The sequence below is a fragment of the Ornithodoros turicata genome, chromosome 1, assembly GCF_037126465.1.
Source record: "Ornithodoros turicata isolate Travis chromosome 1, ASM3712646v1, whole genome shotgun sequence".
NCBI classification, from domain to species: Eukaryota; Metazoa; Arthropoda; class Arachnida; order Ixodida; family Argasidae; genus Ornithodoros; species Ornithodoros turicata.
The window spans coordinates 201520681-201532764 of record NC_088201.1 but is presented as its reverse complement, the minus strand read 5'-3'; the positions used below and the strand labels follow the sequence as shown (position 1 = coordinate 201532764).

The window sequence follows — 12084 nt, the reverse complement described above, 5'->3', positions numbered from 1 at the left end:
TGGCCTTCCATCGATTCGAATCCTGCAAGCGCAGGACGGTTTCCTGACCAGGGAGCGTCCCTGCCCTCTCCTTCACTGCCTGTTCAGGCGGTATTCATCAAGATTCCCCCATTCTGGCCAGCTGATCCCTTCCTCTGGTTTGCGAACATCGAAGCACGGTTCGCACTCCGCGGCATAACGGCTCAGATCACCAAGTTTTACCACGTCGTGGGTGCCCTCGGACCAAGTGAAGCCGCGGAGGTTCGGGACGTCATCAGCGTTCCCCCCGCGGATAACCCTTATGACGCACTCAAGAGCGCACTGACCAGGCGTACGACAGCTTCGGAGCAGGAACGCCTGCGACAGCTGCTCACAGCTGAGGTTCTCGGAGACCGGAAGCCGTCACAGCTACTTCGCTGTATGCAACAGCTGTTGGGCGACAGGCGTCGGCACTCGACGAGTCCATCATGCGCGAGCTGTTCCTTCAGCGCCTTCTGAACACTGTGCGCATGATCCTTATCACGTCCAGCAGCATCTCTCTTGAAGCCTTCTGATCTCTGTACACAGTGCGCAGATCAAGGTTGCGCACAGTGCAGTGCATGCGCACAGTGCATCGGAGCAGATTTTCTGACTCATTTCGGGCTTCTCGTTGACATGCGTCGGAGACGATTAGTAGACGCCACCACTGGCCTCGTGATCCACGGCGAGCAGTCCGCAACACCCATTCTTGGACCGATGTTCCGCACTCTCCAGCCGACCTCACGCTATGAGGCCATTCTGCGCGAGTTCCCAGCGCTTACGCAGCCTCCTGATTGGAAGCGCCCGGTGCAGCATGACGTAGCCCAGCATATTGTAACCACCGGAACACCCACCCGCGTTCGCTCGCGTCGTCTTGCGCCAGAGAAGTTGACACTGGCTCGAGATGAATTCGCCCATGAGCTCGACCTCGGCATCATTCGACCTTCCTTGAGCACCTGGTCATCAGCTCTGCACATGGTGCCCAAAAAGACAGGGGACTGGCGCCTTTGTGGAGATTATAGGGCTTTGAACGCGGCCACCGTGCCGGATCACTACCCCATTCCCCACATTCAGGACTTTACTGGTCATCTTCACGGTGCTACGACATTTTCCAAGGTTGATCTCGTGCGCGCGTACCATCAGATACCTATGGCACCCAATGACATCACGAAGACCGCCATCGCTACTCCATTCGAATTGTTTGAGTTCCTGCGGATGCCGTTTCGCCTGCGGAATACGGCGCAAACATTCCAACGCTTTATCGACTCGGTCATCAGAGGTCTTCCGTTCGTCTTCGCATACATCGACGACCTCCTCATTGCCAGCTTCTCGTCACAGGAGCATACTGACCATCTTCGAGCGCTCTTCGCACGGCTCAGCGTATTTGGCATCGTCTTCAACGCCGCGAAGAGCGAGTTCGGCGTCGCGGAGCTGGATTTTCATGGCTACCACAGTGCAAGCTCTGGTATCATCCCTCTATCTGCTCTCGTGCAGGCCATCCAAGACTTTCCGCAGTGGACATCTTCGCGCAAGCTCCGGGAGTTTCTCGGATTAGTCAGCTTTTACAGAAGATTTGTACCCGGCTGCGCTTCCATTTTGAAGCCGTTAGAGGCGTTACTCACAACAACGAAGACCCGTTCATCATCGCTCCCCTTGTCCCCCAAAGCCTTCGACGCGTTCAAGAAGGCAAATCACGCTCTGTCCACTGCCAAGCTGCTTGCCCACCCTCAGCACGACGCCCCCACCAACATCATGGTAAATGTATCGTCATCTGCCGTCGGAGCCGTGCTGCAGCAGTGGGTTTCGAACTCGTGGCGGCTGCTATCCTTGTTCTCCAGGAAGCCCAAGGACAGGGAAACTCGCTACGGCACTTTCTCCCGCGAGTTGCTAGCTGTGTATCTTGCGGTGAACTACTTCAGGCACTTCCTGGAAGGCCGCAAGTTCGCCATATACACTGACCACAAGCCCCTGCTGTACTCTTTCATTTCTGTAACAGCCGTTCCATTAGCGGAAACAGTAACGGGAACGTAACGGAAAGGGAATTAAAAGCTGCTATCAGAAACTGATAACGGAAACGAAAATAAGGCTGTAACGAAAATGCAAACATTAACGAAAACACGTCCGTTATCCATCCCTGCTGAAAAGCACGCGACGAAAACTCGCCACTGTCTTCCGGAATTTGCCGGCCGCGCCAAGCTCTCCTTTGGAGCTCCATTTCAATGGGGTAGCGGACACTAACGACGTTATCTGTCTAGCGAAATGAGAGCACGTCTAGTAAGAGTGCGTCCTCCTGGCAATTGTCTTTCTCCGTGTTCTCAACTGCTTTTGAAGACTATGTGGCACAGTGACAATACACCGCAGAGCAAAAATATTTTGCATGGTGACTCCTGCTGCACAGCTTCACAGAAGAGTAAGGGTTTCAAGCTGTGTTAACGGTCATTTCATTGCATCTTTAAGTATGCGGAAACGTCTAGGGAAAACAACAGGGGACAACAGTCAGAGTTTGCGTTCAAACTCCAGAGCTGTTTTTACAACCCGGGGATTTCGGGATTTCTAAATGTGGATCCGGGGATCCTGGAACAGGATCGGGATTTTTTGGAACTATCCACGGTATACCGCACATGACTGTATCCACCTACACATCCACCATATCACAAATTTGATACAGCCCACGGTTCCTGTCATCCCCACAGGAGCATTGTAGTTGAAGAAGAAGAGAAATAATGTTGTCACCAGGAACAAGTTTCGCCGCATATTATATTGATCTCCCACCGTGTCGGGATTCGCATAGACTTCGTGTTATAATGCGTCATTTCTTGACGTCTACTACGGAATACTTGTTGCTGCATCACAGGATACTTCTCGCCGTTAGCAGTGCACGGGAAGACATGACACTCAGCACTGATACTTATGCTGATGCTGCAGCTAAAATCAATGACGTTTTTCGCGTCTTCCGCTTTTCAGAATGGAATGGGACACTTTGCATTTCTCCCTCTTTATTCGTCCACAGTAACGGTCGTGTTCCCGTGTAGTGTTGTCTGAAAAGTCTGTTTCATTTTCTCTTATAACTTTCGAAAAAAGAAGAAAAAAAAGAGCGAATGTGCAGAAAGACATAGAGAGAACCAGGCTGTATTGTGTGTAGCCTTATGCACAAGACTCTTTGTGACTTTATAGGAGTTTTAATACTACTTGAGGGCACATCTCGGCCATGGCTTGCGCGGTTCACATTAGTCGGCAACTAAACTATCTGTCAGGTGGCTCGGTTTCGGATTCAAATAATATTTTTCGGTGAGTTAGGGATGCTTCAAACCAAAAGTTACTCCGCACGGCTTAGTATTCATTGTCAAGGACGCTAAAATTTATTATCCGAAAATCCCGGGATTCGGCCTCGAAAAATACAGAGATTTAGGGACAAAAATAAGGGCAAAATCCCGGGATTTGGGGATACCGGTATCCAAACCGTAGTCAGAACGTCATCTTTGTCATCATGTCTGGTTGTTCATAGTCATTTCCTGATACTCAAGGTCATGAATGAATTCCCTTAATGCGCTAACAACAACTTTTTTTAGATAATGAATGGGGAGTTTCATCGCATAAGTTTGTAGATTGACAGGATATTATTATGTATATCACCAACTTTTGATGCCACCTTTCTTGCACACATTATTTCGTCTTTACTCAACTTAGAAAATCTTGAAGTAAGTCTGAAACCGTTACATCTGGGGCATATAGGATACACGCGGTTCAAAAAGTAACCGAGCAAAGCAGGCACTAACCGAAAACGTTCAGCTGGTCACGTTTTCAGCACACTGTCAAAACCTTACCTTAGCACGCACACTACTGCTGAGCCATACTACTCACACACGTACCGCCTACTTGAAAGCATTTGTGCGATCGATAAGTGTCTTCATTCTATTGCAACAGATGTGCAACCTCACCGTGGAGCACAACTTCACTGGCGGATGGACCATGTTGCACATGGAATTCTCTGTCGTAGACGGAAAAGGCTGTGGTGACCTCAAGTATACAGGGAACTACCAGACAGTTCAACTGTTACGTGACCTCATGAAACTCAACTTTACCTCCGGTGACTGCACTTGAGAGTCATACCAACTAATTTACTTACTGTAAATGAGAGCAAACTGAGGTCGATTCACTGAACTGTGCGCAGCTGTATAGTACTTATGTACACTAATCATCGTCTTCACCATGTACTAAAATAAATGTATCTGTCTTCGTTGTGAATATTGAAAAGAGGACCCTCTGATAAGACTGACAAAGGTGTAAAAGGCCAAGGCTGCACAATCGGGGCGTAGACGGGGAGCAACCCGACATATCCGGTTCCCGTCGACGGTTTACACACCGCTTTGGAACACCGGGCCGCTAAAGACCTGAGGTCGGGATGCAACGAACTCAGGTTAGTGCCCCAACTGCTTCCTGACGAGTATCTGATTCGCTGTTTCACCTCTTCGGCCTGGTATTTTTATCCATATCTCTGTTACAGGCAAAATCAAGCATTTTGTTAAACGACTGAACGATTCCAGACCCGTTATGAAATTCCTGGTTCGGTCACGTATTTCATCACATCCCTATTCACGTCGGGCATTTAGGAAAGTGGCGATCGTCAGGCCGAACCAAGAAGACTTTTTTCTTTTCTTTCTCTTTGCTTTTACAAAACGGAATGGTGGGAAAGGTGGACGCTGAGTATGCAGTACGATTGGTCTTTATAGCAAGAACAGCATTCAGTCTTTTGGATGTCGTGGGCCCCTGTGGGGAAAGTACACCATCGCTGCTGTCTTAAGTGTGCATGTTACAGAGAAAGTGTCCAAAAAAGCCAGGAAGCCGCACTAAACTAATGTGACCTGTCACTGAAATAACCTAAGACGGCATAAACTTGGTTTCGTACTCGTAAAGGGACTATGAAACGATTTTTTCTCTCTATTTCACCAGAAAGGAAACATTTTTTCTAGTCTGGAACCGAAATTTTGCCTTCATCATGCGAGGAGTTTTCTTTTATTTTTTGAGCGAGATTTTAAACGGAGCGGCGAAGGGAGTACAGCTGGCGCCGCGCCGTAGCAAGCTGCCGCGCGGAGAAACAGCGAGCGCGGAGAAGTAAGGAGACCGATCTCGCATGACGCTGCTCGTATAAAGTATGGTCCCGAATTCCTGCAACCTTTTGTGGGCGCGCGGCGTGGGAGGCTAAACTCTGCAGCGTCTCGCCTTGGTAATGCACTTTTCAAACTCAACTCCTGTGCAACATACGCACACAGGAAACTAATTTGATAAGTAAACACGATCATGTTCGGCAAAGTTCACATTCCTTTTCTTTTTTCTACTGCACGTTTTTGTTCAAAACTACACGCTCCTTCAGAACAGCCTGACCAGAATGGTAATCCTCCATACAGGGGATAACGTTACACAGCCCTGCAGAGAAACAGTGCGACGAAGACAAAAAATGCAGGCTGACTTGGTCTTTTGATATTCTTGTGTTGTCTGTATGTGTTCCTACGTGTTTAAAGGGTGTGTGCCAATCGTGGGCGAGCTACTAGGTACTGCAGAGCTTAGGAATATGGATAGATCGATTGTATTTCGCCACAAAAAGCTCACAAATATTGAAAAAGAGTGCAGTATCTACTACTTTGTACTCAGCGGTGCTGAGACCTCAAGAGAAAGTAACATTAAAAAATTGTGCAAGATGAATAGGAATGAGAAAATAAGTACAACAGGAATTATTTCACAATATCCTGGAGCTTGCGAACATCATGACCCAAAGCCAACGCCACTGCGAGATTTAAAATAATATTGCAGCCAAGTACAAAACATTGAATGGACGATTACGCAATTGTAGCGCGATGTCAGCAGTGTGCCAATCACTTTTTAATGGCTCTTATAATTGAATGGTGGAAATGGTTCATCATACAATGTCTGTCAGTCAGCCCGGTCGTACCTTCGTAATTAAGTTACGCTGTAAAATGATACCCGTGTCCAGATTTCGAACGACAAATCCGATCAGCAACGCAAATTGAGGTGGGCCCGTGTAATTTTAAAACATAGAGGAAGAAATTTTCTATCCTTTGCCGTCGAGATTGCGTTTGTGAACCACTTGACGGCCAACCATTTGTGGGCTTATATAACGCGTCGTGCCATTCACAATAAGCGTAGCACGTCAACGGCGGTTGACGAGGCCAGAGCTAGGTGTATTTCCAATCTCCTACAACGTTTCATCAACCTACAGCAAGGAGCGAGCGAGAAATGGCAGTTCGGCGTACTGAAAATTTTGGTTGAGAACGCCTGGAGTACACTCTGCGGGGATCACGTAACGCGCGTTTTCTGCGGCAGACCGTGATATTGCTCGCTTGCATTTTTCTTCTATGGTCATAGATGTTTCGAGTGTAATTTAATATGCCTTTAACACCGGTCGATGTCAAACACTAATGCCACTAACACGATGCCAAACACACGGATTGCATGTTTGTTGTTCAAACTCACGCTGCACTGTCATCTTCACAGAGCATTTGGATTGCATTCGAGGCACTACCAAAGCGTGTATGTTCGTGAAACAGCCTACCAGATAACGCGAGCGCCGCCCTGCAGCGGCAAAGGGTTCGAGGAATCAGGTGCGTTGCGTTTGGGCGATGTTCGGTCTCCTTAATCCTCCGTGACAGCGAGCCAGGTGGGCATAAGTCATTTCCCCTATTCGTCAAACGCGGGCGGCAGCCATCAGACGTCCTCAGTTATCACAGAAATTCCTCCCCCATACCTGGCGCAATGTATAACATGTCTGGACAGACTGTGCTCAAAGTTGGATCATTCTTTGGATCCAAGTGAATTACAGATTCAGTCCAAGCCATCCAACTGGTCCAAGCTAAGCGTAGTGCACCGAATGTCAACGGTAAGCAGAGCGAAGGCGAACATTATGCGAAATCGTTGATTGCTGAATTGAGGAAACGTTTTTTAAAGTTATTAATCGATCTGCAATAAGCTGCACTGCTTTGTGAAATTTGTAGAGTTGTGGCTTCTGTGGTTTCAAACCATGTTTATGTTATGCTTGCCTTTGCGTGTCATATTTTGCGTCATGCGTATTTTGCGTTTTTGTCATGTTATTTTGCGTGCCGAAGATCTAATTATTTTCCATTCAAAGTGAGAATCGGAAAGCATGGAATTATTTGTTAAAAATGATAAAAGACGCCCATGGATTAATTTCTCTCAATCCTTTGAAAATACTGATAGGATTGATATGGGCCTATAGTTACTGAGAACATTAGGGTCGCCACCTTTATGTAAAACGACCACCTTTGAAATTTGCATGTCCTTCGGAAACACACCGGAATAAATTATTTCGTTAAAAATAAAAGCTAATACAGGAGCAATTATATCGAGAACGAATTTAATTGAGCGGATCTAAAACCCGTCTTTATCACAACTACTACTATTCTTGAGGTTTTTAAAAATTGAAATGACCTCCTGTGAATCTGTTGGAAACAGAAAGAAACCGTTGTCTTGGCGTGGAACGGAGTGTATGCCAGGATGATGTGAACTTGTACCTGTGAAATTGTGTAAGTGTGATAGGCATGCAAAAAAAGTGTTCAACTCTCCAGCTAACCGTGCACCAGTTAGCACCGTTCCACCTACGGCCAACTCCTCGACAGGGCTGTTTTCCCGACTGTTTTCCCGACTGATTTAAGACGCTTCCATGCAATATTTGGCTTAGCAGAAACATTCTCGAAAACTGAATTGTAATGTAGCTTCTTCGCGCGACGTAACTTAGAGTTTACATTGTTTCGGTATTTTTTTGAAAAAGCAACGCTCGGCAGAACTAGCTCTTCTGTCCCAGAAAGAATATATCCTTTCCGGGTTCTAAGAAAAACTCATTACTCTCGGTCTGTTCATCGATTTCACCAAGGCTTTCGATTTACTGAATCACGGTGTTCTCTTCTTAAAGCTTGAACACTACGGTATCCGCGGTGTTCCATTAAAATTAATACGCACTTATCTTCAGCATCGCAAACAGTTTTGTTGATATTCAGGGGCAGTGTTCGGGAATACACCACATCGCAACCGGTGTACCACAAGGGAGCATTCTTGGTCCACTGCTTTTCATTATCTATGTGAATGACATGTTTGCCTTATCGAACCACATTAAGATAGTAGCTTATGCTGATGACACCGCCCTATTCCTGCAAGGAAGTGTCTCACAGATTTAACAACAAAGATGAACAACTTCTTATCAACCTTCTACATGTGGTCTACAAAAAAATGTTTGATAATTAACCCCCTTAAAACCAAGGCTGTTGTTTTCCACCCACTGCATAAGGCTATTTCCTGCTCCGATTCTATTGTTATCGGTACAAGCACGATATCTTTTGTCAAGGAGGTGAAGTCACTGGGCGTCTGGTTCACTGATACGATGTCGTGGAATAAACACGTCCGGTTACATCACTAACAAAATATCGCGCGTGATCGGCATTTTAGGTCGACACAGAAACGTCCTTCCAACTAAGGCAAACGTTATGACCTATAACGCACTGGTTTACCCTCACCTCACATACTGTCACTTAGTTTGGGGAACCACAACGCAAACAAATCTTGAAAGGTTACTTTTGTGTCAGAAGAAGGTACTTCGTCACATAACAAACGTTCCCTTTTTACATCCAAGAGGATCCCTCTTCGCGAAATTTAGCATAATCGGAATCATGTATCTCTATAAATACCGTATGTCCATTACACATGTAACTTCAGTAAAGCAAAACACATCTTTCTAGCCCTAGCCAATTTAGCCATGAGATTAACATCTACGCTACAATGAGCCCTACTTCACACCGTGTGCACGAACTAACTATGGCTCACAGTTGGTTTCATATAATCTTCCACGACATATCAATTCCCATATCCAAAACAACATTAACATCAGCTGTCTTTCAATTCGCTCTATAAAGGCCATGTATCGCATGTTCACTAGGATAGTCATATTATTTCGTGTGTTCTCATAGCTTTTTTGTTTTATGCATCTTAATGCATTGTACCATTATCTAACTCCGTAATTCATCTGGTTTGCTATTTGTCATTGACTTTGTTGTATCTGTCGAGTGTACAAAGGGGGGTCAGACCTCGTCAAGCTGCAGTTTTTGCAGCTTTTTGTCTGTATCCCCTCACTAAGTGTCATTGGTGAAATGAATTATTATTATTATTATTATTATTATTATTATTATTATTATTATTATTACATTGTGCTTTTATCGTGAACTCCGCGTTCGTTTTTGTACATTCGTTTCAAGTACAGCGAAGTACGCATCATCGTGCTCGCCGCACCATGCAAGTGAACTATTAACAGAAGCATCAAGATTTTGCATCTTTGCACACATGGGTGTAAAGGAAAACGAATGAATTGCGCATGCTGTCGGTACTAGGCACAGAACTGTAGGTCGGTGCCCGATATCAAAACCTGCGTGATTCGGGGGAATAGGTATTGGCTTGCAGAAAGTAGAGGGAAACATGTAGGTGAATGAACGAACAACACACAGCTTTGTTACAACACAGAAATTAACGATGAAAGATGAAAGTCACTGAAAAGGTTAGCCAGCTGTAGGAGTCGAACGCACATCTTCTGGATTACAGGTCCAGGGTTCTACCAACTGAGCTAAGCTTAAGCAAATTGAGGTTTTGTATGTATTTGTCCCTTCTATGTTGTTCCAGCCTCAGAACATCAGTTCTTTCATGTTCAAAGAAAATCTGTTCAGTAAAATAAGCTTGTTGGGAAGCGTACGGGGTAAGGATGACTCCAGCTGGAACACACGACTGTTTATTGCTGTGACTGTTCAGGAGCGATTCTGTTAACCAACTAAAACGAAGACCAACACGCGCGCAGGCGCAGAGGCGGCAGGGGGGGGGGGGCTGGTTGTCCTCCACAATTCTTACAAAGCTGTTTCACGGAGTAGTCGGCAGACATGTAGCTACTGCTGCCAAGTGACATGTCCAAACATAGATGTGAATGCTGTTCCACAGCTGTTGCGTTCTACACAGCTGATGCTGTTCTACATTTGAACAAACTATACTTGCGTCTGCCTTTTTTTGGGTTAAGTATGTTCTCTAGGTATAGGAAGAAAAATATGGAGATGCCGTCTTTCAGTTTTTCCAATCAGGATGACATCAGGCGCTGTTGATGCATTTGGGGGTTATGAGCGTCATTTTTTTTTCTCTTCTGTCGCAGCAACGGGACCTCAGATAAAAGAAGTTATATATACAGTTGTCACAATTTACGGCGACAAACGCCAAATGTTGTGATATCAAATATGCCTTGCAATATTTTTTGCACTAAAATAATTTTACAACACATATAGGCATTCACATTGCCACTAAATCCTAGACGTGTAGGCGATTGGAGTTCGGACAGAAATAATGTTGCTGCCAAACTGGGGCTTAGCTGATTCGGGATAATAATCAGTAGGAGATGAGTTTAACATGAAAAAGTCAGACTGTAAATATAATGTCGTAGGTACACTGGTTGTTCGACATGTTTCGACATAGGTGAACCTCTATATTAAAATAATACATGCTGATCATGAATTATTTATTTTATTGCAACGAATGCAGCTAACACGCAGTATATGAACGGTCAATATTCCTGCAAAATATTACCATGATTTCAGAAATGGAGGTTGATAACTAAAGAAATGTGTTTCGTTTCAGAGGCTACTGTTAATAAAAGGAAGGAACTTGTAAATTGCAATTTCATTAATCAAGAGATGATTCTATTTTGTTTCAATCAAAATACCATACACTGACCTTCTCTTTAATAAGCTGTGACTGTATCACGCAGGCGCCTTCACCACGCCAAACTGCACTGTCAGTGTCGGTACCCGCCATATAAAAGAGATGAACAACTGAGCATGTAGGATAGGGATGCCGAACTGATTCGTGTCCGCGCCAGCATTGAGCCATGCAGGAACTACGCGTGCAGCATACGACTACTCTGGGGTCTGCCTGCTTCCGATATAGACGATGGAATTCGCTCGGGGGATCACCAAGCCTACCAGTCCGTTTCCGGTAGCTTTCAAGGCACTAATATTACAGATTGGACACGCAAGATTTGCTCAGAAGTTTCGTAGGAATGTACCAGTTATACTAATCGAGTAAAAATCTCACGCAAATACACGTTTAGAGAGTCACCAGCCAACACACAGGCAGACAGGAAATGTCGAATTTCAACTTTCTATCATATGATTAGAGGTTGAAATCAATTTCCATAAGTTTCTACGCAACGCATAACGGGGAAGTCGTTTGATTGTAAATCGTTTTTGTGTGTTGGAATCGTTTCGATCAGGCAAACGAAAAGATTCCCTGACACCGCGGCCTGATACCTTTACCCTCGGGACTGAACCGTATTCACTGACTCAATATCAGCGCTGCAAGTAATTGAAAATTCTGCCATCCAAAGCTCATCCGCACGGTTGGCTATAGGTGTGTTAATGGCTTACAAACCCGTCTACGAAGCTGGGCACAGGCTGGTTCTCCAATGGGTTCCAGCCCATTGCGGTGTCGAAGGGAATGGACAGACCGACGGCGCCACAGAAGCAGCTCTCTCGTCTCGGACGCGTACTGCACTGCTCAGAGGAGATCGTCGGTTGGTACTTCGACACCTCGTGACTTCTCTGCTACCCACAAACGGACCGCTAACATTCTCCCCCAGTGATGCAAAACAGAGTGCCCAGATGCATGCCCCGACACAGCTCACGTTAAGATGCTGCATTTGTTCATCGAATGCTCCTCAGTGTGACTTTTACAGCGCAGTGGCGTTACAGCTTGAGGCAGGTTAAGTCTACAGTCAATGCGGTGCTGCAAAAGATCTGGAGCATATTCTTCTCCATTGCCCACACTACCATCCTTTTCAAACCCGAAGCTGAACCATCGCCCCCATTCCCACACAAAATTGCTTGTTACCCGGCCCGATTCAGCCCGTCAACGCTCTGCCCTCAAAGCGCTCTTCACCTTTCTGGATACCATAGGTCTTCGATCCTTATTGTGAATGGGCTCGTTATTTCATTCTCCGCATCACCACCAGCAAAGGGGTAGAGTATCGCAATGAAACTC

At 45.7% G+C, this 12084-nt stretch overlaps 1 protein-coding gene across 2 annotated transcripts in view; it reads left to right on the top strand.

Annotated features, from left to right (window-relative positions):
- LOC135378947 (uncharacterized) overlaps window positions 1-4234 on the top strand; it is a 342028-nt gene extending 337794 nt beyond the window's left edge. For both annotated transcript variants that reach the window (XM_064612133.1, XM_064612132.1), the window contains one exon: window positions 3922-4234. In XM_064612133.1, coding sequence (XP_064468203.1) covers window positions 3922-4098 — 177 coding nt within the window. In that variant the 3' untranslated portion in view covers window positions 4099-4234. The remainder of the gene's footprint in view (window positions 1-3921) is intronic.
- The last annotated feature ends 7850 nt before the right edge of the window (window positions 4235-12084 follow it).